The sequence below is a fragment of the Trachurus trachurus genome, assembly GCF_905171665.1.
Source record: "Trachurus trachurus genome assembly, chromosome: 10".
Lineage (NCBI taxonomy): Eukaryota > Metazoa > Chordata > Actinopteri > Carangiformes > Carangidae > Trachurus > Trachurus trachurus.
This window is the reverse complement of record NC_139894.1, coordinates 19,542,609-19,568,834: the sequence shown is the minus strand read 5'-3', so window position 1 is coordinate 19,568,834 and position 26,226 is coordinate 19,542,609. Positions and strand designations below refer to the sequence as shown.

Sequence of the window (26,226 nt, the reverse complement as noted above, 5' to 3'; positions counted from 1 at the left end):
GAAGTTCGGATATGTGTTTTGAAGAAAGAAAAATATATATTATGAAGCGCTGTCCACGGTGCTGACGCTGAGTTCCCTATGATCTAATAAAGGTGATTATGAAGTCAGGGTGTAAGTTTCCTTTGAAGGTTTTATGCTTTTCACTGGTGGATTTAAGGACGGAGGATGGGGTTCATAACTAATAACCAAAAACCATGGAGTTTGTCACTAAACACAATGGGACATAAATGTAATATGTCTGCCTCTCCTGAAAACAATTAGGCACAAAAACAAATTATTCAAACGTGATCAAATAATTTCCATTGTACTTCAAAAAAGTCTAGAGATATTTCATTATCATAATATGGATCTCTTCAACGAATACAGTGTTTATGCTACCATGTCACGTAGAAATAAAGTAACAGGCTAAAACATTGTCTCAGACGTCGTGTTTGTTGTAGTGTTAGCGTTACATTTGGAGGTGAATTTTGTAGTCATAGAGGGAAACCAGCTACTCCAATTGGTTGAAAATACAAAAACACAAAACTCCAACTTCATAATGTATAGTTCGTATAAATTTGGTGTCCAAGATATTAATAAATTATTCATTACAACCTACAACAAACAATTACATTTTCTTCTTTCATTTCCAAAACTCGTTTAAACATAGTCCATGTTCTGTCCGGAAGGTGTCAGTGTCATATCAGCATAAAGTATTATGTTTCAGTGTTGGCCCTGCCCCTTCCAGGGAGGATTAGTACCAGTGAACAGTCAGGAGACAGTGTACCTTCACGACAAACGAGTGTAACCGCCGTTGGGGAAAATATGGAACAGATTTCAATAGCATATTTTGTATCCTAGGCAAATTCCTATTTTACAAGTACTGTCAGTGGACATATGATAAAGACATAATTCTAAATTGATACAATGGGAGCCGGAGCACAAAGACGAGGAATACACCGCTGGTGGGTAGCCCTCTGTTTTTCTGTTATGCTGATTTTCCTGGATCCGGTTTCAGCTCAGATAAAATATTCTGTTCCAGAGGAAGTCAAAGTGGGATCTGTTGTTGGAAATGTCGCCAAGGATCTAGGATTGGACATCAGCTCGTTGGAGGACAGACGATTTCGTATTGTCTCTGGAACTGAAGATGGTCAGTTTGATGTCAGTCAGAACAATGGCGTGTTATATGTGCATAAGAACATCGACCGAGAGGAGCTCTGCCAAAGCGTTTCGCCCTGTTTGATAAACCTGAAAATGGTAGCTGAGAATCCCATGGAAATACATTATGTAACGTTGGAAATCGTTGATGTGAACGACAACTCACCCACTTTTCAGGAAGAGGAAAAAATATTAGAAATACCTGAGTCTATACTGCCTGGTAAACGCTTCCAGTTATCTACTGCACGCGATCCAGATGTTGGCATCAATACAGTACGCCTGTATAAATTAAGTCAAAACGAATATTTTAATATACAAATTCGAGAGAGAGGAGATGCCAAGGTCCCATTCTTAGTTTTGCAAAAGTCTCTTGATCGGGAAAAACACAATGAGCACAGCCTGATACTGACAGCAGTTGACGGTGGAAATCCACCGAGATCAGGGACTCTTAATGTCACTGTTACGGTCCTCGACTCAAATGATAATCACCCTATATTTAGCCAGGAAGTCTATTCTGTGACAATACCTGAAAATGTTAACTCAGAAACAAGTGTCATCACTGTAAAGGCAACTGATCTGGATGAGGGTGCAAATGGAGATATTGAGTATTCTTTCGGTGGAGAACTTGACCCTAAAATATATAACATTTTTGTTATAGATAAAGACACAGGTGAAATTAGAGTGAAGGGTGAAATTGACTATGAAAAGGGTGACATTTATAAATTAGATGTCCATGCTACGGACAAAGGACAACTTCCAATGAGTACAGATTGCGCTGTTATCATCAAAGTACTTGACGAAAACGACAACAAGCCAGAAATAGAGGTGACATCCCTGTCAAATATGGTACCTGAAGACTCAAAACCTGGGACTGTGGTTTCTCTTATTATAGTTACAGACAAAGACGCCGGTTTAAACGGCAAAGTAATATGTAGTCTTTCTGATAATGTGCCATTCGAATTAAAACCCTCATTTCAAGAGAACATGTACTCCTTAGTTCTGAAGAATCGTTTGGATCGAGAAACAGTTTCTCATTATGACATTGAAATAAAAGCTACGGACTGCGGCCAGCCTCCCCTATCTACATTCAAAACTCTAAGTATTGATGTATCTGACGTGAATGATAACAACCCGAAATTTTTGAAAAATCCAATTGAACTATACCTGAGAGAAAATAACGTACCTGGAAATACTCTATTTTCTGTTACAGCCGCTGATAAAGATTTGAATGAAAACGCGGCTCTAACTTATAACATAGTTAGAGAGGAAGGTAGCCAAGGAAAAGCAGCTGCATTCCTAAACATCAATTCAGATAATGGAGAAGTATCAGCTCTAAAGAGTTTTGATTTTGAAACACTGAAAACTTTCCAGTTCCGCGTTGTTGCGTCGGATTCTGGAACTCCGTCTCTACACAGCAACGTCACAGTGAACGTGTTCATTCTGGATCAGAACGACAACGCTCCAGTCATCCTGTATCCAGTCAGCTCTAATGGTTCTGCTGAAGGTGTGGAGGAGATTCCCCGCAATGTGAACGCAGGACACTTGGTGACTAAAGTCAGAGCCTATGACGCTGATATTGGATATAACGGCTGGTTACTGTTTTCACTGCAGGAAGTTACTGACCACAGTCTCTTTGCTTTGGACCGCTACACAGGACAGATCAGAACACTTCGCTCATTCACAGAGACAGACGAGGCCGAGCATAAATTGGTCATACTGGTCAAAGACAATGGGAACGTCTCACTTTCAGCAACAGCTACTGTGATTGTCAAACTTGTGGAGCCCAAAGAGGCTTTTGCAGCTTCTGATGTTAAAAGTTCAGCAAAAGCAGATGAGGATAATAATGTGACTTTTTACCTGATGATAACTTTGGGCTCAGTTTCAGCACTTTTTCTCATCAGTATCATCGTGCTTATCGCAATGCAGTGCTCAAAATCAACAGACTACACTTCTAAATATCTCCAAGAGACTAATTATGATGGGACACTGTGTCACAGCATCCAGTACAGATCTGGAGACAAGCGCTACATGTTAGTTGGACCCAGGATGAGTATAGGATCTACTATAGTCCCGGGGAGCCATGCGAATACACTAGTGCTTCCTGACAGGAGGAGGACATCTGAGGAGGTAAGACCTTAAAGCAAACAACAGCAAAAACAAACAATCTGATTTATCTCAAACTTAGGTTATAGTTTCACAAAGGACCATTTAAAAGCCACATACTTAACTAACACATTCGAGTGCGATGACTACAGTAATTTGTAGGCTGTGTTGTATTTTATTTTATATAAAGACAGCTTTTGTGGTCGCTGTCCATGGTGCTGAAAAAGGGACTCTGTTCTGAAGCAAACACAAATACTCAGCAATGAATACATTTTTGTTCTGTTTGGAATTACTTGGGGAGTAAAGTTTTGATGGGTGCACATCTGTACCCATCAGTTAAATTGAACCAAGAACCGACGGCCCAGTGACGGTCAGTAAATTTAATGTTGTGAATGTTATCGAGTTGCATAGCTTATTTTTTGGCTTTATTCATACGTTCCACTATATGCATTAAAACGCAGACGGACAGCAAGAGAGAGCAACACAAAACGTGGTCTTTGAAATCGTGTTTGTCTATGAGGATCCCCTCTGCATGCTTTTACACTTGTACACTGTTGCACGGTCTACATGTTCCTTCAGTGCCCCCCGGGTGTCACTGTAACACTGAAAAACGATAGATGTCTTCGTCCCTCCCATCCAAGAGCTTTTGTTTGCCATCCGGAGAGGGGCAGAGGTTTTAATATCGCACCCCGACTGATGGATTTACGTTGCGTGTATTGTGAGTGTGCGTTTCTCATTGCGCTAGACGTATATTTCCGTCGCAGCAACGGTCTTTGTTGTATTTCTTCTGAGCTGTAATACTATGATGGGGACCGATACATATGGTCGAAGGAGACGGTGTTACTTGTTTGTGTTTTATACGGCTCTTCTGTTTTGTCTCGGGAAGCAGGCTTCTGCTCAGATCAGATATTCTATTCCAGAGGAGGTTAAAGACGGAACTGTGGTTGGAAACGTTGCGAAGGATCTTGGCCTTGACATCACATTGTTAACTGAGAGACGGTTCCGGGTTGTATCTGGATTTAAGGAGACCTTTTTTCAGGTAAACCAGGACAATGGGGCTCTCTGTGTTCATAAGAAAATCGATAGAGAAGAACTCTGTCGCGGCAGCGGTGCCTGTCAAATGGAGCTAAAAATCCTCGTTGAAGAACCTTTGGAAATACATTATGTAGTTGTAGAAATCACTGATGTGAATGATCACTCTCCTACTTTCCCTGAAAAACAGCAGACATTTGAAACAGGTGAACAAACCTTGCCAGGAAAACGGTTTCAGCTGCACACTGCTCGTGACCCTGATGCTGGAATTAACTCAATTCGTACTTACACTTTGACATCAAATGACCACTTTGAAATTGATACACGTCAAAGTGACGAGGATAAGATACCATTTCTAGTGTTGAAGAAGCCGTTAGACAGGGAGAAAAAGAGCAAACACACGCTACTGGTTACAGCGGTTGATGGAGGAAAACCTCCCAGATCAGGCACATTGAATGTATCTATTATCGTTCTTGACAGTAATGACAACCGTCCAGTATTTGGTCAGGAGATTTACCAAATTGAAATATCAGAAAATGTTCCAGTCGGTACGTCAGTATTTCAAATAAATGCGACGGACCCAGATGAAGGCATTAATGGGGAAATTGAATACAGCCTTGGAAAAACCCTCAAGAAAAAGGTCTATGACATTTTTGAATTGGACAAATTGACTGGAGAGATTCGGGTAAAAGGAGCAGTGGACTATGAAGAAAACGATGTTTATAAACTAGATATAGAGGCATCAGATAAAGGAACACCTCCACTGACAGGTGAGTGTAGGCTTATAATAAAAATAAAAGACGTCAATGATAATCCACCGGAAATAGAAGTAACATCATTATCAAATACAGTGTCTGAAGACTCAAAGCCTGGAACAGTTGTTGCACTTCTTAGTGTGACGGATAAAGACTCTGGTGTAAATGGAAAAATAATTTTAAGCATAACGTCAGAGGTTCCTTTTGAATTAAAACCTTCGTATAAGGAAAACACGTATTCAGCTGTAAGTATGCAACGTTTTGATAGAGAGGAGGTGTCACATTATGAAATAATGATAAGAGCCACTGATTGCGGCGAAACTCCCTTGTCCACTTATAAAATGCTGAGCATTCAGATATCAGATATTAATGACAACAGTCCACGTTTCTCTCAAAATCCATTGCAATTTTACATGAGAGAAAATAACATTGCTGGAAAGTCAATTTTCACCATAAGTGCAACGGACATTGATTTGGGTGATAATGCAGATATTTCATATCATATAATGAAAGAAGGTGATCAAAAGGACATTTTGTCTTTTCTAAACATAAATCCCAGTAATGGCCACATCACTGCTCTAAAAAGTTTTGACTTTGAAACAGTGAAAACTTTCCAGTTCCACATTGTTGCGTCAGATTCTGGAACTCCGTCACTAAGCAGCAACGTCACAGTCAACGTGTTCATTCTGGATCAGAACGACAACGCTCCAGTCATCCTGTATCCAGTCAGCTCTAATGGTTCTGCTGAAGGTGTGGAGGAGATTCCCCGCAATGTGAACGCAGGACACTTGGTGACTAAAGTCAGAGCCTATGACGCTGATATAGGATATAACGGCTGGTTACTGTTTTCACTGCAGGAAGTTACTGACCACAGTCTCTTTGCTTTGGACCGCTACACAGGACAGATCAGAACACTTCGCTCATTCACAGAGACAGACGAGGCCGAGCATAAACTGGTCATACTGGTCAAAGACAATGGGAACGTCTCACTTTCAGCAACAGCTACTGTGATTGTCAAACTCGTGGAGCCCAAAGAGGCTTTTGCAGCTTCTGATGTTAAAAGTTCAACAAAAGCAGATGAGGATAATAATGTGACTTTTTACCTGATGATAACTTTGGGCTCAGTTTCAGCACTTTTTCTCATCAGTATCATCGTGCTGATTGCAATGCAGTGCTCAAAATCTACAGACTACACTTCTAAATATCTACAAGAGACTAATTATGATGGGACACTGTGTCACAGCATCCAGTACAGATCTGGAGACAAACGCTACATGTTAGTTGGACCCAGAATGAGTATCGGATCTACTATAGTTCCTAGCAGCCATGCAAATACACTAGTGCTTCCTGACAGGAGGAGAACATCTGAGGAGGTAAGAAATGTTTCTGTTTAAAGCAACTATGTATTTGATGCACTTCCACTGAATTCACTGCAGGTTACATTGAGAAAAGTTGTTACATGTTGGACCCAGATTGAGCATAGTATCTCGTATAGTCCCAGGGAGCCATCCAAATACAGTAGTACTGCCTGCCTCTAATTGAAAGCATACACTCAGAGAATTTGGTGGGGTTGGGGGATGAATAATTTCTCCCTAACGAATACAATTACAAACATCATTCCAAAGTATGGACAGGATGTCAGAACTTTTGACAGGTACTTTTTAAACTTGAGCTGTCCAAAAGTGCTGAGGTGTACTTAAAGTGGTACTGGTGACACTGTGGTGATAAGCTGAAATCCGAAGATTTCTGTTTTGAGTTGTATGTTCAGGCTAGGACACGAGGAATCTATAGGCCACTTATATTTCATAGCGCTGTCCATGGTGCTGAAACCAGGTCACACTGGAAAATAAGCCGTTTTAAGCCATATTGTAGATCACCCTTTGAACATTCGTCCATGATGCTGATGTCTTTAAAAGGACCAAATGCAGCTCATTAGTACAACTAACATACACACTAATAGATCACACTGCAATGTCTTATAAATCGTACAGTATAAATGTACTGTTTCACACTTTTTGGGGACTACATTACTTTTGATTTCGCCCTATTTACAGACCTTTTATCTCATAATAAATTTGGGGTCAGTTTCTCAATTTTCTCCTCAGTAGTATGTTGCTTGCAGCACAAGGCTTAAACTCCAAAGACCACACCCCTAAACGTCTACAAAAGACTATTTATGATGGGATACTATGCCACATTATTCAGCACAGATCTGGACACAGTTAGCTCATTAGCTTTGAAAACACAGTAGGCTACTTGCTATTTTGGAAGGAGACATGCTGTTGTTATGTAGCCTCGTAAACCAGCCTCTCGCGGAAATGCATTTCATTTCATTTCTCACGGAGAGTCTGGCCTCATTCCCGCTGTAAGCGTTTGGCCTGAAACCCTCAGAAGGCCGAGCCAATCAGCGTCGCCGCTGTGATTGACACAGCATGTTGGTCAATCAAGGACCGACTGGTGCAAAGTCCCGTCACTACACCAACTTGCTGATTGGCTGAATGGGGTTGTCTGTCAACGCTACTACTCCCGCCCAGAGCAAACGCTTACAGGGGGAATGAGGCCAGACTCCGTCAGAAATGAAATGAAATGCATTTCCGCGAGAGGCTGGTTTACGAGGCTAGTTGTTATGAGTTTCAGTAAGAGAATTGACATGGTTTGCCACTCCCCCCTATATAAACTGTAAAATGATTCCAAGTGTTTTAGTTCAGCATTATGGAAAGCGTCCTAAAATAGTCAATGTTTTGCTGGCAAGTACTGCAGTCTGGTCGTTGTGCTGTTGCTTATGTTTCAGTGATTTTGAATTTGCTTAGTCTATTGTGGAATGGTTGGATTCATTTTATTCACACTCAAAAAACAGTTGGTTCAGCTTCCTCGTCATTGGAACACAAAGGCATCCCTGCTGTCCATGGTACTTAACTTAAAGTTTTTTTTTTCTTTTATGTATTTCTGGTTTTAGTGGAGTCGTGTTTTTCTCCTTTCTAATAATTGTAAGCACCGAATGCACCACTAGGTGTCAGTGTTACAGTAGGGAATTACAAAGGCTTCAGGACATTGACTGCCCCTTTTCACGGGTGTTTTACAGGCACGTTTATAAATTAATCTCGTCTTTTTTCGAATTGTGCTCTTTACCCTTCCCGGTTCTTCAGTGTAGTTCTCTGAAATATGACCTACGGGTAACCGGGGGTGTTTTATATGGACGACCACGGATACCATTTTCAATAACAGTAAAGGAGACAAAGGACAACGACGCGGAATGATGCCTTGCTCTGGTCCTCTGCTTTTTTCTCTGCTGTTTTGCTTTGGTGAACTGGCCTTCGCTCAAATAAAATACTCGACTCCAGAAGAAGTTAAAGTGGGAGCTGTTATTGGAAATGTCGCCAAAGATCTGGGGCTGGACGTCAGTGCCCTGATAAACAGGCGATTTCGCATTGTGTCTGGAGCTCAGGACTCGCTGTTTGAGGTAAATCCGAACAATGGGGTTTTATATGTTCATAAGAATCTCGACCGGGAGACGCTTTGTGATATAAATGAAGCCTGTTTGATAGATCTCAAAATCGTTGTGGAAAATCCACTTGAAGTCCATTATGTCACCGTGGAAATAACGGATGCCAACGACCACGTACCGAGTTTTTCCGAGAATGAAAAGGTAATTGAAATAGCAGAAACGACGTTACCAGGAGCAAGATTTCAGTTACCAGGAGCTCGTGATCCTGACGTTGGATCAAATTCCATACAGCGTTATAAACTTAATCAAAACGACAATTTCCATCTTGAAATTCGCGATAGAGGAGAAGATAAAATCCCTTTCTTAGTGTTAAAGAGACACTTGGACAGAGAGCAGAAAACAAACCATAGCCTGATTCTAACAGCTATAGATGGTGGGTCCCCGCCTAAATCTGCAAATCTTAATCTTACAATAAAGGTTCTCGACAACAATGATAACAGACCAACTTTTTCTAAAGAGGTTTATTCTGTCATGTTACGAGAAAATGTTGCTTTAGATACAGTTGTAATAAAAGTGCAAGCAACTGATCTGGATGAAGGAACTAATGGGGATGTCGAGTATGCCTTCGGGGGCGACATGAATCCCAAAGTGCTGGAGCTGTTTAGCCTAGACAGAAATACAGGCGAAATTCGAGTGAACGGACAAATTGACTATGAGACAGCTGATGTTTTCAAGTTAGACGTCCAAGCTTCTGATAAAGGTCAGCCACCTATGACAACTGACTGCAGAGTCCTGATAAAGATTCAAGATATCAATGACAATAAACCAGAGATAGACGTGACATCAATATCCAGCATGGTCCCAGAGGATTCAAAATATGGCACAGTGATTTCTCTCATTAGTGTTACAGATGTTGATTCGGGCCTTAATGGCAAAGTCAAATGCAGTCTGGTGGGAAATGTGCCATTTGAATTAAAACCGTCTTTTAAAGAGAACATGTATTCATTGGCAATTAGGGAAACATTGGACAGGGAAACAGTGTCACATTATGACATCTCCATAACAGCTACTGACTGTGGGGAGCCTCCTCTTTCCGCATTAAAATCTTTTAGAATTGAAGTGTCAGATGTCAATGATAACATACCAGAGTTTTCACACAGTCCCCTGGAATTATATATGATGGAAAACAATACTCCTGGCGCATCGATATTTTCTGTGAGCGCATTTGATAACGATTTGAACGAAAATGCTGCAGTATCCTATAGTATAATTAGAGGGAAAGGCGGCCGTAATGACATTGCATCTTTTCTGAATATAAATTCTGATAGCGGACAGATTTCAGCACTGAAAAGTTTTGATTTTGAAACACTGAAAACGTTCCAGTTCTACGTTGTTGCGTCAGATTCGGGAACTCCGTCACTAAGCAGCAACGTCACAATCAACGTGTTCATTCTGGATCAGAACGACAACGCTCCAGTCATCCTGTATCCAGTCAGCTCCAACGGTTCTGCTGAAGGTGTGGAGGAGATTCCCCGCAATGTGAACGCAGGACACTTGGTGACTAAAGTCAGAGCCTATGACGCTGATATAGGATATAACGGCTGGTTACTGTTTTCACTGCAGGAAGTTACTGACCACAGTCTCTTTGCTTTGGACCGCTACACAGGACAGATCAGAACACTTCGCTCATTCACAGAGACAGACGAGGCCGAGCATAAACTGGTCATACTGGTCAAAGACAATGGGAACGTTTCACTCTCAGCAACAGCTACTGTGATTGTCAAACTTGTGGAGCCCAAAGAGGCTTTTGCAGCTTCTGATGTTAAAAGTTCAACAAAAGCAGATGAGGATAATAATGTGACTTTTTACCTGATGATAACTTTGGGCTCAGTTTCAGCACTTTTTCTCATCAGTATCGTTGTGCTGATTGCAATGCAGTGCTCAAAATCAACAGACTATAGTTCTAAATATCTACAAGAGACTAATTATGATGGGACACTGTGTCACAGCATCCAGTACAGATCTGGAGACAAGCGCTACATGTTAGTTGGACCCAGAATGAGTATTGGATCTACTATAGTCCCGGGCAGCCATGCAAACACATTAGTACTCCCTGACAGGAGGAGAACATCTGAGGAGGTAAGAAAAGTTTCATTTTAAAGCAAAGATGTTGTGATGTATTTGATGCACTTCCACTGAATTCAGCTGGTTACATTGAGAAAAGTTGTTACATGTTGGACCTTTTCTTTTCTTTTTCTTTTTTTTTGCAAATAAGGACGATGGTTTGAACAGCACGTGATTGTTCGTGGTTCCGAAATGAAAGATTCACGGCAATGGGGCGAAATAAAAGCCTGTATAAGAGGGGACAGTGAGTTTTTACAGTTGGATCCCATGTCTTTTGACCTCTTACTGAATGTAAAGTTGGAAAATATTACTGTGTTGTATATTTTTGCTGTTTAAATTCTGTCCTGCTCTTAGGACAGGCCGCGCGACTTGTCATGGTTGCTGTCCATGGTGCTGAAATGTATGACAAGTCAAAACAGTGAAGCGCTGTTAAATCTATACAATGAATAATATTTCATTATAACTTAAGAATGAATATTAAAGCATGGGATACAAAGTTAAACTACTGAAATACAAACTAGTTTTTCTTTTTTCTTTTTCAAAGACCGTTACATCTCAGCTGCTGCCCACGGCTGTGGGAACATTTTAAAAATGTGATCCAAAATAGTTTGCAGTACTGACCTCTGGGTGTCACTGTTAAATCGGTAACCACTAACGTTTTTATCCCTCCCCTCATGAACCCTTTGTTTGCCATCTTAGACCAAATGGAGCACTTGAATCAAGCCAGCCGATGCAACAACGTCTGCATTTTGTAAACTTGTGAGACTCGGGTGAATGACAAATAATCGTATACCACATTAACAGGATCTGTTTGTCAAAGTGTTGTTCTCTAACGATGGGAACGGATACAAGAACTCGAACAATAGACGGCTCTTGCTTTGCTTTTTGTGCGGTTCTACTGCTGGTTTTCGGAGAAGAGGCGTTTGCTCAGATCCGGTATTCTGTTCCAGAGGAAGTAAAAGACGGAACTGTTGTTGGAAACGTTGCGAAGGATCTTGGGCTTGATGTCACATCTCTGATTGATCGACGGTTCCGTGTTGTGTCTGGAAGTAAAGATGATATTTTTGAAGTAAATCAGCAAAATGGGGCGTTGTATGTCCATAGTCATATCGACAGAGAAGCGCTCTGTGAAGGCAGCGGTGCCTGTCTGGTGGAGCTAAAAATTCTTGTTGAAAACCCTCTGGAGATACACTATGTAGTTGTCGAAATCACTGATGTAAATGATCACTCTCCTGCTTTTCCTGAAAGGCAACAAACATTTGAAATAGCAGAACATACGTTGCCAGGAGGGCGATTTCAGCTGCACACTGCTCATGACCCCGATGCTGGAATTAACTCTATTCGTACTTATACTTTAACTTCAAATGACCATTTTGAAGTAAATATCCGTCAAAGTGATGCGGGTAAAATACCATTTTTAGTGCTGAAGAAGCCGTTAGACAGAGAGCAAAATAACAAACACGCGCTACTGATTACAGCAGTGGATGGAGGTAAACCTCCGAAATCCGGCACACTGGATGTTTCCATTATTGTTCTTGATACTAATGACAACCGTCCAATATTTAGTCAGGAGCTTTACCAAACTGAAATACAAGAAAACATTCCTGTTGGCACTTCTGTATTTAGAATGAATGCCACGGATCCAGATGAAGGCATTAATGGGGAAATCGAATACAATTTAGGAAAAACGCTGAAACGAAAAGTCTATGACATTTTTGAATTGGACAAATTAACGGGAGAGGTTCGGGTAAAAGGTGTCGTGGACTATGAAGAAAACGACATATATGAACTGGACGTTGAGGCATCAGATAAAGGAACACCTCCACTGAAAGGTGAGTGTAGGGTCATTATAAAAATAAAAGACGTCAATGATAATCCACCGGAGATAGAAATAACATCACTATCAGATACAGTGTCTGAAGACTCAAAACCTGGAACAGTTATTTCACTTATAAGTGTGCGAGATAAAGACTCCGGTTTAAATGGAAAAATTATTTCACATATAGACAATGACGTTCCTTTTGAATTAAAGTCGTCTTACAAACAAAATACATATTCAGTTATTACTAAACAACTTTTGGATCGGGAGCAGGTGCCACTATATGAAATAATTATAAAAGCCATCGACTGTGGTGAACCTCCTTTGTCTTCATTCAAAACTCTGAATGTTCAAATATCAGATGTAAATGATAACAGTCCACATTTCAATCAAACCACGTTAGAAATTTATCTCGCAGAAAATAACATTGCTGGAAAGTCGATATTCTCTGTAAGTGCCACAGACAGTGATCTAAATGACAATGCAGCAGTTTCTTATCATATTATGAGAGAGGGGAATCAAAATGACATAAGGTCTTTCCTAAATATAAATTCTGACAACGGACAAATTTCAGCCCTCAGGAGCTTTGACTTTGAAACACTGAAAACGTTCCAGTTCCACGTTGTTGCGTCAGATTCTGGAACCCCATCATTAAGCTGTAACGTCACAGTCAACGTGTTCATTCTGGATCAGAACGACAACGCTCCAGTCATCCTGTATCCAGTCAGCTCTAATGGTTCTGCTGAAGGTGTGGAGGAGATTCCCCGCAATGTGAACGCAGGACACTTGGTGACTAAAGTCAGAGCCTATGACGCTGATATAGGATATAACGGCTGGTTGCTGTTTTCACTGCAGGAAGTTACTGACCACAGTCTCTTTGCTTTGGACCGCTACACAGGACAGATCAGAACACTTCGCTCATTCACAGAGACAGACGAGGCCGAGCATAAACTGGTCATACTGGTCAAAGACAATGGGAACGTTTCACTCTCAGCAACAGCTACTGTGATTGTCAAACTTGTGGAGCCCAAAGAGGCTTTTGCAGCTTCTGATGTTAAAAGTTCAGCCAAAGCAGATGAGGATAATGATGTGACTTTTTATCTGATGATAACTTTGGGCTCAGTTTCAGCACTTTTTCTCATCAGTATCATTGTGCTGATTGCAATGCAGTGTTCAAAATCCACAGACTACACTTCTAAATATCTACAAGAGACTAATTATGATGGGACACTGTGTCACAGCATCCAGTACAGATCTGGAGACAAGCGCTACATGTTAGTTGGACCCAGGATGAGTATTGGATCTACTATAGTCCCGGGCAGCCATGCGAATACACTAGTGCTTCCTGACAGGAGGAGAACATCTGAAGAGGTAAGAGTTAAACAATAATGGGTCTGCTTCACGATCAAACACTGTCAGAAGTTCACAATCCTTTCAGGGATTCAAATATAAATAGCAAATAAAAAATAAAAAATAAAAAAAACTCAGCCGATGACGCTCTGTCTCGGCACAGGTGTTAAAATATTTCATTTTCTTATACCCGTGTTTCCGTGTTGTCACAATTCAGTTCTGTTTTGCTGTGTACATTACGATAGTTGTTGAAAATCGAAACAGCTTGCCTTTCCCATATTGTTTAGTATTCCTCCAGACCTTATGCGCTTTATCTTATGGAATAATACAAAAATGTGGCATTAAATGAAGTGGTGGAAAATATAGCTTATTTTGTGGAAATGTGTGGCCATTAGGTTCATTAACATATTAGCAGTTTATCTGAAATTGTTCGTGCAGTTTAAAGAAATCGTTTCTTAAGAGCTTTCTATCTTGATATTCAGCAGCTTCACTCTTGCCAGGAAAAACAAACGAAATGTTATTAATATTTCACAAGAGTGCTTGATTTGCATTACAACATAAATTTAGCTGTTGTGGCTTATAAGAAGAAAATACTGTTATTTCAAATACTCCTGAGTATATTTGACTATTTGACTCACTCTTTTATTGTCAATTCACCTAATAAGCTTTCTGTCACAGTAAAATACGTGTTACTATGCAAAGGGATATGATTTTATACAGTTTGAAATTATGTAGTGTTTTGTCCTCTTGGTGTCACTGTAACATCAGCAAGGACGCAAAACAAGTCGTCCCTCCCCCGACAAAAGCTTTTGTTTGGTAGCTCACAGCAGGTCATGCATTTAATGCAAGAACCGGCGTCGGACGAGAATGTATGGTGTTCCGATATAAAGAATTGATCGTTCCAGGGAAACGCTCCTGCGGCTCTATATTGTTGGATAACTATGGAGGGCAAGGGACGACGGACTGATTATTGTCATTTTTCTTTTCATTTGTGTCTGCTGGTGTTTTTCGGAAATCAAGCTGTGGCTGAATTGAGGTACTCTATTCCAGAGGAGGTGAAAGAAGGAACTGTTGTTGGAAATGTTGCCAAAGATCTCGGTCTGGAAAAAACGTCTTTGGCTGATCGACGATTCCGTATTGTGTCTGGGTCTAAGGAGTCATTTTTTGAGGTAAACCCGAACAGTGGTGCCTTACAGGTCACTACGAAAATTGACAGGGAACAGCTTTGTCATGGTACTGGCTCTTGCATAACGGAGCTGAAAATCCTCGTTGAAAACCCACTGGAAATGCATCATATAGTTGTAGAAATAACTGATGTAAATGATCACGCCCCTCGTTTTTCCGAAAAGTTGCAGACATTTGAAATCGCAGAGCAGTCGTCTCCGGGAACACGCTTTGAACTACATGCGGCCCGTGATCCAGATGCTGGAATTAATTCTATCCGTACCTATATATTGACATCAAATGATCACTTTGAAATAGAAATTAGTCAAAGCGATGAAGACAAAATACCATTTTTAGTGCTGAAGAAGTCGTTGGACAGAGAACAAAAGGACAAACATTTGTTATTTGTCACAGCAGTTGATGGAGGCAAACCTCCGAGATCGGGCACGCTGAATGTTTCTATCATCGTTCTCGATACTAATGACAATCGTCCAACATTTAGTCAGGAAACTTACCAAACTGAAATTCAAGAAAATATTCCAGTTGGAAGCACTATTGCAAAAGTAAATGCAACAGATCCGGACGAAGGTGGCAATAGTGAAATCGAATACAGCCTCAGTAAAACACTGGCACGTAAAGTCTACGAAATATTTGAATTGGATAGTTTAAGTGGACAAATTAAATTGATAGGGCCATTGGATTTTGAGGAAAGTGAGATTTATAAACTAGAAGTCCAAGCAACTGATAAAGGACAACCTCCATTAACAGGCAGGTGTAGAGTCATTATCAAGATTAAAGACGTCAACGACAATCCGCCGGAAATAGAAGTAACATCATTGTCAAATAAGGTGTCTGAAGATTCAAAGCTTGGCACCGTTATTTCCCTCATTAGTGTGACGGACAAAGACTCTGGTATGAATGGAAAAGTTATGTTACATATAATCGATGACGGGGCTTTTGAATTAAAGCCATCCTATAAAGAAAACATATATTCGGTGGTTACTAAGGAATATTTGGATCGAGAGCAGGTTCCACAGTATGAAATAACGATAAAAGCTACCGACTGTGGTGAGCCTCCCTTATCTGCTTTAAAAACTCTGAATATTCACATATCAGATGTTAATGACAACAGTCCACATTTCAACCAAAATCCATTACAGTTTTACCTCATAGAAAATAATGTCGCTGGATCGCTAATATTCTCTGTAAGCGCAACGGACAGTGATATGGATGAAAATGCAGCTATTACATATAGCATTTTGAGAGGAATGGGTGGAAATGATTTAATATCATCTTTCCTAAACGTAAATTCGGATAATGGACAGATCTCAGCGTTAAAAACCTTTGACTTTGAAACACTAAAAAAGTTCCAGTTCCACGTTGTTGCCTCAGATTCTGGAACTCCGCCACTAAGCAGCAACGTCACAGTGAACGTGTTCATTCTGGATCAGAACGACAACGCTCCAGTCATCCTGTATCCAGTCAGCTCTAATGGTTCTGCTGAAGGTGTGGAGGAGATTCCCCGCAATGTGAACGCAGGACACTTGGTGACTAAAGTCAGAGCCTATGACGCTGATATAGGATATAACGGCTGGTTACTGTTTTCACTGCAGGAAGTTACTGACCACAGTCTCTTTGCTTTGGACCGCTACACAGGACAGATCAGAACACTTCGCTCATTCACAGAGACAGACGAGGCCGAGCATAAACTGGTCATACTGGTCAAAGACAATGGGAACGTTTCACTCTCAGCAACAGCTACTGTGATTGTCAAACTTGTGGAGCCCAAAGAGGCTTTTGCAGCTTCTGATGTTAAAAGTTCAACAAAAGCAGATGAGGATAATAATGTGACTTTTTACCTGATGATAACTTTGGGCTCAGTTTCAGCACTTTTTCTCATCAGTATCATTGTGCTGATTGCAATGCAGTGCTCAAAATCAACAGACTACACTTCTAAATATCTACAAGAGACTAATTATGATGGGACACTGTGTCACAGCATCCAGTACAGATCTGGAGACAAACGTTACATGTTAGTTGGACCCAGAATGAGTATTGGATCTACTATAGTCCCAGGCAGCCATGCCAATACACTAGTGCTTCCTGACAGGAGGAGAACATCTGAGGAGGTAAGACTCAAATATGTAGCAAGTGTGGTGTATTTTTTTTAATTTATGGATCACGTTATGAACTCTGTGGATTTGTGTTATTCACCATGTTTAAACTATTAGACATACAGTATGTTATCGCTCCTCTGTAACAACAGATGCATTCTTTCAGCTGACCACAACATTTAAATCAACTTCCCGGTTCATTTTGCCAGATGCACAAATTTGTCCTTACTTTGTTTAATCTATAGGCTCTGCTATACACACCATTTGCTCTCTCTAATTAAATTATGTGAAATAAATTATTTCTCATACAGTGAGGGAAAACAAATAGCAAATGCCTTACTATCTATTGGCCTCTTTTCGGTGATGTGGGCAAGGAACTTTGCCACATATCTAGGTTAAGCCAATTTATTTGCCAACTATTTTTGTAGTATTCATGATCATTGTTTAAAAAGTGTATCAATTAAGGACACAAGCAAAAATGTTGACTGACTTTGACTGAGTAAGCAAAGAGTTCGTTCATGTGCGCTATCCATGGTGCTGAAATCCACTGGCTATATTTGTTTAACGCAAGAATAGCCAATGTGTAAAGATTAAATAAATACCATAGTTAATCATTCTTTTTTGTGATCCCTCATATTACAAGTTAAGAGTGTCAGCTATTTGGGTTTTGCTGAGCCTTACGTCTCACTGAGTCACACAAATTTGCTCTGTTTCTGCCTGCAGCGAAGACAGAAAACTGTTGGTAATCATGACACTTTTTCACAAGCAGCGTGGTTTTGTCGTTTGAAAGACCTTAAATCAACTAAGATGTTCTCCTCTTGGTGTCACTATTACATGATTATGGCCACAAATGACTTAGTCCCTCCCCAAACAAACCTTTTGTTTGGTACCTCCCAGCACAGACGTATGATAGGAGGGTGCGAGTCGGATGAGATGGTGCACAGTGTTTTGTGAAGATGCAGTAAACGGCTCGGACATATTGGTTTAGAAAATAAGCTACTGGTTGTATACGTGTTCTCGGATGAATATGGGGAGCATAAGGCGTTTCCGATGGAATGATTGGTTTGTTTTTCCTTTTTTCTTAATACTGTTTTTCGGAAAGCAGGCTAAGGCTGAATTGAGGTACTCTATTCCAGAGGAGATGAAAAAAGGAACTGTTGTTGGAAACGTTGGCAAAGATCTTGGTCTAGACAAAACGTCTTTGGTTGATCGAAGATTCCGTGTCGTGTCTGGATCTAAGGACGCATTTTTCGAGGTAAATCCAGACAACGGTGTTTTACAGGTCACTAGGAAAATCGACAGAGAAGAGCTTTGTCAGGGAAGTGGTGCATGCTTAATGGAGCTGAAGATCCTTGTTGAAAACCCATTGGAAATACACTATGTTATTGTGGAAATTACTGACATAAATGACCACTCGCCTCGTTTTTCTGAAAGAGTGCAGACATTTGAAATAGGAGAGCAGTCGTCTCCGGGAACACGATTCGAACTACATGCAGCAAGTGATCCAGACGCCGGAGCTAACTCTATCCGCACCTATATATTAGCACCAAATGATCACTTTGAAATAGAAATTAGTCAAAGCGATGAAGATAAAATACCGTTTTTAGTGCTGAAGAAGTCGTTGGACAGAGAGCAAAAGAATAAACACTTGTTATGCGTTACAGCAGTTGATGGAGGGAAACCTCCGAGATCAGGCACCTTGAATGTTTCTATAGCTGTTCTAGATATCAATGACAACCGTCCAATATTTAGTCAGAACAATTACCAATTAGAAATATATGAAAACGTGTCGGTTGGAACTACTGTTGCAAAAGTGAATGCAACAGATCCAGACGAAGGGCCAAATGGGGAAATAGAATACAGCCTCAGTAAAACATTGACGCGAAAAATATATGACATATTCGAATTAGATAGTTTAAGCGGACAAATTACTTTGAAAGGGCCACTGGATTTTGAGGAAGCAGACAGTTATAAACTAGACGTTCAGGCGTCGGACAAAGGAACACCGCCATTAACGAGCAGATGCAGAGTTACTGTAAAAATTAAAGACGTCAATGACAATCCACCTGAAATAGAAGTAACATCATTGTCAAATACAGTGTCTGAAGACGCAAAGACAGGCACGGTTATTTCACTAATTAGTGTGACGGATAAAGACTTTGGTATTAATGGAAAAATGATTGCCAGCATATCTGAGGAACTTCCGTTTGAATTAAAACCTTCTTACAAGGAAAAAACATATTCACTTGTAACCAAGGGATTTTTAGATCGAGAGGAGGTCTCGAATTATGATATAACAATAAAAGCTACCGACTGTGGCGAGCCCCCCATATCAACATTTAAAACTTTGAATATTCAGATAACAGATGTAAATGACAACAGACCACATTTCGACCAAAACCCATTACAGTTTTACATGTTAGAAAATAACGTTGCTGGAAAGTCTATATTCTCTGTAAGTGCAACGGACAGAGACGTGAATGAAAACGCAGCTATTACATATCACATTGTTAGAGGAGGGACTGAAAATGACTTAATGCCTTCTTTCCTAAACATAAATTCAGAAAACGGACAAATTTCAGCATTAAAAAGTTTTGACTTTGAAACACTCAAAACTTTCCAGTTCCATGTTGTTGCGTCAGATTCTGGAACTCCGTCACTAAGCAGCAACGTCACAGTCAACGTGTTCATTCTGGATCAGAACGACAACGCTCCAGTCATCCTGTATCCAGTCAGCTCTAATGGTTCTGCTGAAGGTGTGGAGGAGATTCCCCGCAATGTGAACGCAGGACACTTGGTGACTAAAGTCAGAGCCTATGACGCTGATATAGGATATAACGGCTGGTTACTGTTTTCACTGCAGGAAGTTACTGACCACAGTCTCTTTGCTTTGGACCGCTACACAGGACAGATCAGAACACTTCGCTCATTCACAGAGACAGACGAGGCCGAGCATAAACTGGTCATACTGGTCAAAGACAATGGGAACGTTTCACTCTCAGCAACAGCTACTGTGATTATCAAACTTGTGGAGCCCAAAGAGGCTTTTGCAGCTTCTGATGTTAAAAGTTCAGCAAAAGCAGATGAGGATAATAATGTGACTTTTTACCTGATGATAACTTTGGGCTCAGTTTCAGCACTTTTTCTCATCAGTATCATCGTGCTGATTGCAATGCAGTGCTCAAAATCAACAGACTACACTTCTAAATATCTACAAGAGACTAATTATGATGGGACACTGTGTCACAGCATCCAGTACAGATCTGGAGACAAGCGCTACATGTTAGTTGGACCCAGAATGAGTATAGGATCTACTATAGTCCCAGGCAGCCATGCCAATACACTAGTGCTTCCTGACAGAAGGAGAACATCTGAAGAGGTAAGCTGATTTACTTTCACGCCCGATCGTCTTAACTGTGGTAGTAACAATGTGTTTGAATTTTGTTAAAAAAAAAAAAAAAAAAAATCAGTTTCGGAGGAATGACTCCACAGGCGAGTCTGAGTCACAATGTCGCTATCCGTGGTGCTGAAACGGCATTTTCCTTGCTTGATTTTTTCTTTTTAAGCCACAAACTACATTATTTAGACTACACGAATCTAAAATGATCGCCAGTATCATTTTTGGTGAATAGGCCTTCAAGCCTGTCATATTTATTGAGGCACAAACTAACTGGAAGGTGATCAGTGAGCACTTGGTGTCAGTGTGTGAGCAGAAAAGTCTCTCAAGAGAAGCCTTTGTCAGAGGTATGGGTCCTCCCCTTTGTGGGATGGGTTTTCACATTTAAGAACTGAATTCATCCTTCACACTACGCGAAGGTTCAAGATCTGAGATTTAAATGATACGCTTTGAAGTGCTCAGGTTATTTGGGGCATTTCATTTTTTCTTTTGATAGCTGAGACGCCATTCTCATATAACGGGATTTCATTCGTATCTGTTCGCTATGGAGAAGAAAGGACATGGTGCACTAAGAGAGCAATGCCGGTGGACTGCTGTCATTGTTTCATTTATTTTTCTCTGGAGCAGAGTTTCGGCGCAGATCAGATATTCAATCGCCGAGGAAGTTAGAGAAGGAACTGTTGTTGGGAATATAGCCAAGGATTTGGGATTAGAAACGAACGCGCTGAAGGCGAGAGGATGTCGTGTTGTCGAAGCGTCAACAGAGTCATTTTTTCATGTAAACCAGAATGATGGAATATTGTATGTAGACCGACTAATTGACAGAGAAAAGGTTTGTGAACGGAGCAGTGTGTGCTTAATCAACCTAAAAACTGTACTGGAAAATCCACTTGAAATTCATTATGTGACTGTAGAGGTGCTAGATGTGAACGACCATTCTCCCAGTTTCTCAAAGAAAGAATCACGGCTCGAAATTTCAGAGTCGGCTTTACCAGGCTTGCGGCTACAGCTGCAGGCAGCACACGACCCTGATGTGGGTCAATTTTCAGTACAGGAATATAAACTTAGTCCTAATGATCATTTTCGTTTAGAAATCAAGGATCGTGGAAAAGATGGGAAAATACCCATATTAGTTTTACTGAAGACGCTAGATCGGGAAACAAAGAAAAATCATAAATTGCTTCTCACAGCTACCGACGGGGGCAAGCCAAGTAAATCTGGAACAGCTGAGCTTTTTGTTGACGTCTTAGATGTTAATGATAATATGCCGGTTTTTAGCGAAGAAATGTACTCCGCAGTTCTGGAAGAAAATTCTCCAGTTGGTCAAACAGTTATAAAAGTAAATGCCACGGATTTAGACGAGGGATCAAATGGTGAGATTATCTATTCATTAGGCGACAATGTGAATCAGAGAGTACGAGAACTATTTCGTGTAGACCCGAATACAGGTGACATTATTATTCAAGGCCCAATAGACTTTGAACTAGAGGAAAGTTATGACATTGATATACAGGCATCTGATAAAGGATCAGCCCCTTTCAGGACAGACAAAAGTGTGTTAGTTAAGATTGTTGATTTGAATGATAACACCCCGCAGATAGAGGTTACGTCATTTTCAAGGGCAATACCCGAGGACGCAAGACTGGGAACCACTGTGGCATTAATCAGTGTTGTTGATAAAGACTCTGGCCTCAACGGTAAAGTTGTTTGTTCATTCATTGAGGATGTCCCATTCACATTATCACCTTCAGCGCAAGACAACATGTATTCTATAGTTACAAAGTCGTCTCTGGATAGAGAGAAGCAGTCCACATATGATGTTACAATTGTTGCGAAAGATGCAGGTGAGCCATCGTTGTCTTCTGAAAAAAGTATAGTTGTTGTTGTGTCAGATGTTAATGATAACAGTCCAGAGTTTTCAGCAAACCCTTACACATTTTATGTGACTGAGAACAATTCTCCAGGAGCGTCACTGTTTTCTGTGAGGGCATCAGACCGCGACGAAGGCGACAACTCTCGCATTTTATATCATATTTTAAGAGATGGAAAAGAAAATGTTAAACGACATTCACTCAATCTAAACATCAACTCTGAAACTGGAGACATTATGGCTCTAAAAAGTTTTGACTTTGAAACATTGAAAACTTTCCAGTTCCACGCTGTTGCCTCGGATTCGGGAACTCCGTCTCTAAGCAGCAACGTCACAGTGAACGTGTTCATTCTGGATCAGAACGACAACGCTCCAGTCATCCTGTATCCAGTCAGCTCTAATGGTTCTGCTGAAGGTGTGGAGGAGATTCCCCGCAATGTGAACGCAGGACACTTGGTGACTAAAGTCAGAGCCTATGACGCTGATATAGGATATAACGGCTGGTTACTGTTTTCACTGCAGGAAGTTACTGACCACAGTCTCTTTGCTTTGGACCGCTACACAGGACAGATCAGAACACTTCGCTCATTCACAGAGACAGACGAGGCCGAGCATAAACTGGTCATACTGGTCAAAGACAATGGGAACATTTCACTCTCAGCAACAGCTACTGTGATTGTCAAACTTGTGGAGCCCAAAGAGGCTTTTGCAGCTTCTGATGTTAAAAGTTCCACAAAAGCAGATGAGGATAATAATGTCACTTTTTACCTGATGATAACTTTGGGCTCGGTTTCAGCACTGTTTCTCATCAGTATCATCGTGCTGATTGCAATGCAGTGCTCAAAGACTACTGACTACACTTCTAAATATCTACAAGAGACTAATTATGATGGGACACTGTGTCACAGCATCCAGTACAGATCTGGAGACAAGCGCTACATGTTAGTTGGACCCAGAATGAGTATTGGATCTACTATAGTTCCTGGCAGCCATGCGAACACTCTAGTGCTCCCTGACAGGAGGAGAACATCTGAGGAGGTGAGTAGTTATATATCTAAATTTGCTACTTACTACATGCTATTTTAAGGATCACCTTTGTTGTTGGCCATTTTTCTCAAGTCAAATTTAGACTGATTCAGCACGAGGACCCCCCCCTCACTGAGAGCATCACAGCGTGTGATTTGTAGTTTTGATCGGTTTGAAGTGATAAAAATGAAGTATCACACATATTCACAAGGTGGCACTATCTTATCAATATGACGCCTAAAAGCGTCCCAGCGTACAGGATATGCCCGCCCCTAATACGTTCAGTCTGATCAGGCAACATTTAAAGGGGAGGCTTGGAATGAGCGCAAGGTGACTACGAACCGGTGACCGCTTTTGTCACCGTAACTGTTTTTCTATCTTGTGAATTACATTCCCAGGAGCTGTGGATATATTTCTTGCTGCCGCGGACAATAAATTCTAAGCAAGTGGACAATGATGGGCGCGTTTGGACTCGTGTATTTACCTCGAAATATGAAACAAAGAGGACGGGATTCATGGCGACCACGATCAGCATTGCTCACCAGTTTGGTTTTGCTATTATTTTTCACAGTAACCTCGGCCCAACTTAGATACTCTATATCCGAAGAACTCAAAGAGGGGAGTTTTGTTGGAAATATTGCTAAAGATTTGGGAATAGACCTCAACATAATGAAGCGCAGGGGATTTCGTATTATGTCTGGCTCGGGTGAACCTCTTTTTAAGGTAAATGAGGATGACGGAGTTCTTTATGCCAACCATAAGATAGATCGGGAAGAGGTGTGTAGGGAGAGCGCTGTCTGTTTAATAAACCTAAAAACGGTTCTCGAAAACCCACTTGAAGTACATTATGTCACCGTGGAAATAACTGATCTAAACGACCACTCTCCCACATTCCCAGATAAGATAAAAAGGCTCGAGATCTCTGAGTCTGCGTTGCCTGGAGCAAAATATCAGTTACAAAATGCCCACGATCCGGATGGTGGCACAAACTCTGTCCAACAATATAAAATCAGTCCAAATGATTATTTTCGTTTAGAGATTAAAGATCGAGGAAGAGATGGAAAAACTCCGATTTTACAATTACAGAAGCAACTAGACAGAGAGGCAAAACGTAACCATAAATTGGTGTTGACAGCTATAGATGGCGGAAACCCACCAAAATCAGGCACAGTTGAAATATACATTGATGTTCTAGATGTTAATGATAATATGCCCGTATTTACCAAAGACACATATTCAGCAGTGTTACAAGAGAATGCGCCAATTGGCACAACAGTGATCCAAGTTAATGCAACCGACTTGGACGACGGTACCAACGGAGAAGTGGTTTATTCATTTGGCAGTGATGTAAAAGGTAAAATTCGAGAAATGTTTGATGTTGAATCTGAAACTGGGAAGATCATTGTGAAAGGTCGTATAGACTTCGAGGAACAGGACAGTTATGATATTGATATTCAAGCCTCTGATAAAGGAAGCATTCCATTTAGAACCGATAAAAGTGTTATAATTAAAATCGGAGACACAAATGATAATGCTCCTGAGATAGAAGTGGCATCATTTTCAAGTGCAGTTTCAGAGGACTCTAGACCAGGAACAACCGTAGCTCTTATCAGCATTACCGATTTAGATTCAGGCATTAATGGCAAGATAATTGGCTATGTAGCTGAAGAAAACCCTTTTGTACTAACTCCATCAATACAGGACAACATGTTTGCTGTTGTGACCAAATCGCTGCTTGATAGAGAACAACAATCAAGATATGATATTACAGTAATTGTTAAAGATGCAGGAGAACCAGCCTTAACATCCGAAAAAACTATTAGTATGTTTGTGTCAGATACTAATGACAACAGTCCAGAATTTTCAGTGAGCCCCTACACTTTCTACATAACCGAAAATAACCCTGCAGGCGCCTCTGTGTTTTCTGTAAGAGCCTCAGATCGTGACGAGGGAGATAATGCGCTTATTTCATATACTATTCGCAGGAATTCAGGCCATGACAATAAAGCGACATCATTTCTTAACATAAATCCCGAAACTGGAGATGTGTTGGCGTTAAAAAGTTTTGACTTTGAAACATTGAAAACTTTCCAGTTCCACGTTGTTGCGTCAGATTCTGGAACGCCGTCTCTGAGCAGCAACGTCACAGTCAACGTGTTCATTCTGGATCAGAACGACAACGCTCCAGTCATCCTGTATCCAGTCAGCTCTAATGGTTCTGCTGAAGGTGTGGAGGAGATTCCACGCAACGTGAACGCAGGACACTTGGTGACTAAAGTCAGAGCCTATGACGCTGATATAGGCTATAACGGCTGGTTACTGTTTTCACTGCAGGAAGTTACTGACCACAGTCTCTTTGCTTTGGACCGCTACACAGGACAGATCAGAACACTTCGCTCATTCACAGAGACAGACGAGGCCGAGCATAAACTGGTCATACTGGTCAAAGACAATGGGAACGTTTCACTCTCAGTAACAGCTACTGTGATTGTCAAACTTGTGGAGCCCAAAGAGGCTTTTGCAGCTTCTGATGTTAAAAGTTCAACAAAAGAAGATGAGGATAATAATGTGACTTTTTACTTAATGATAACGTTGGGCTCAGTTTCAGCACTTTTTCTCATCAGTATCATCGTGCTTATCGCAATGCAGTGCTCAAAATCCACAGACTACACTTCCAAATATCTACAAGAGACTAATTATGATGGGACACTGTGTCACAGCATCCAGTACAGATCTGGAGACAAGCGCTACATGTTAGTTGGACCCAGAATGAGTATAGGATCTACTATAGTCCCTGGGAGCCATGCAAATACACTAGTGCTTCCTGACAGGAGGAGAACATCTGAGGAGGTAAGATTAATTGTTTGAACATCTGCTGGAAGTTTTTATA

The 26,226-nt window shown here is 40.9% G+C and overlaps 3 protein-coding genes across 3 annotated transcripts; all 3 read left to right on the top strand.

The window, feature by feature from the left end:
• Positions 1 to 969: 969 nt before the first annotated feature.
• On the top strand, positions 970 to 6,421 carry LOC310992232 (protocadherin alpha-3-like; the record flags this gene model as incomplete). The annotated part of the gene is made up of 2 exons (XM_083980251.1): positions 970 to 1,140; positions 4,280 to 6,421. 2 exons carry the CDS (start codon positions 970 to 972, stop codon positions 6,419 to 6,421), a joined length of 2,313 nt encoding a protein of 770 aa, XP_083836377.1.
• A 1,862-nt stretch (positions 6,422 to 8,283) lies between these two features.
• Positions 8,284 to 20,431, top strand: LOC310992231 (uncharacterized protein; the record flags this gene model as incomplete). The annotated part of the gene is made up of 4 exons (XM_083980250.1): positions 8,284 to 10,611; positions 13,694 to 13,786; positions 15,115 to 15,701; positions 19,066 to 20,431. 4 exons carry the CDS (start codon positions 8,284 to 8,286, stop codon positions 20,429 to 20,431), a joined length of 4,374 nt encoding a protein of 1,457 aa, XP_083836376.1.
• Positions 20,432 to 20,984: 553 nt separating this feature from the next.
• LOC310992229 (protocadherin alpha-8-like) lies at positions 20,985 to 26,204 on the top strand (the record flags this gene model as incomplete). The annotated part of the gene is made up of 2 exons (XM_083980248.1): positions 20,985 to 21,651; positions 24,478 to 26,204. 2 exons carry the CDS (start codon positions 20,985 to 20,987, stop codon positions 26,202 to 26,204), a joined length of 2,394 nt encoding a protein of 797 aa, XP_083836374.1.
• Between the last annotated feature and the right edge of the window lie 22 nt (positions 26,205 to 26,226).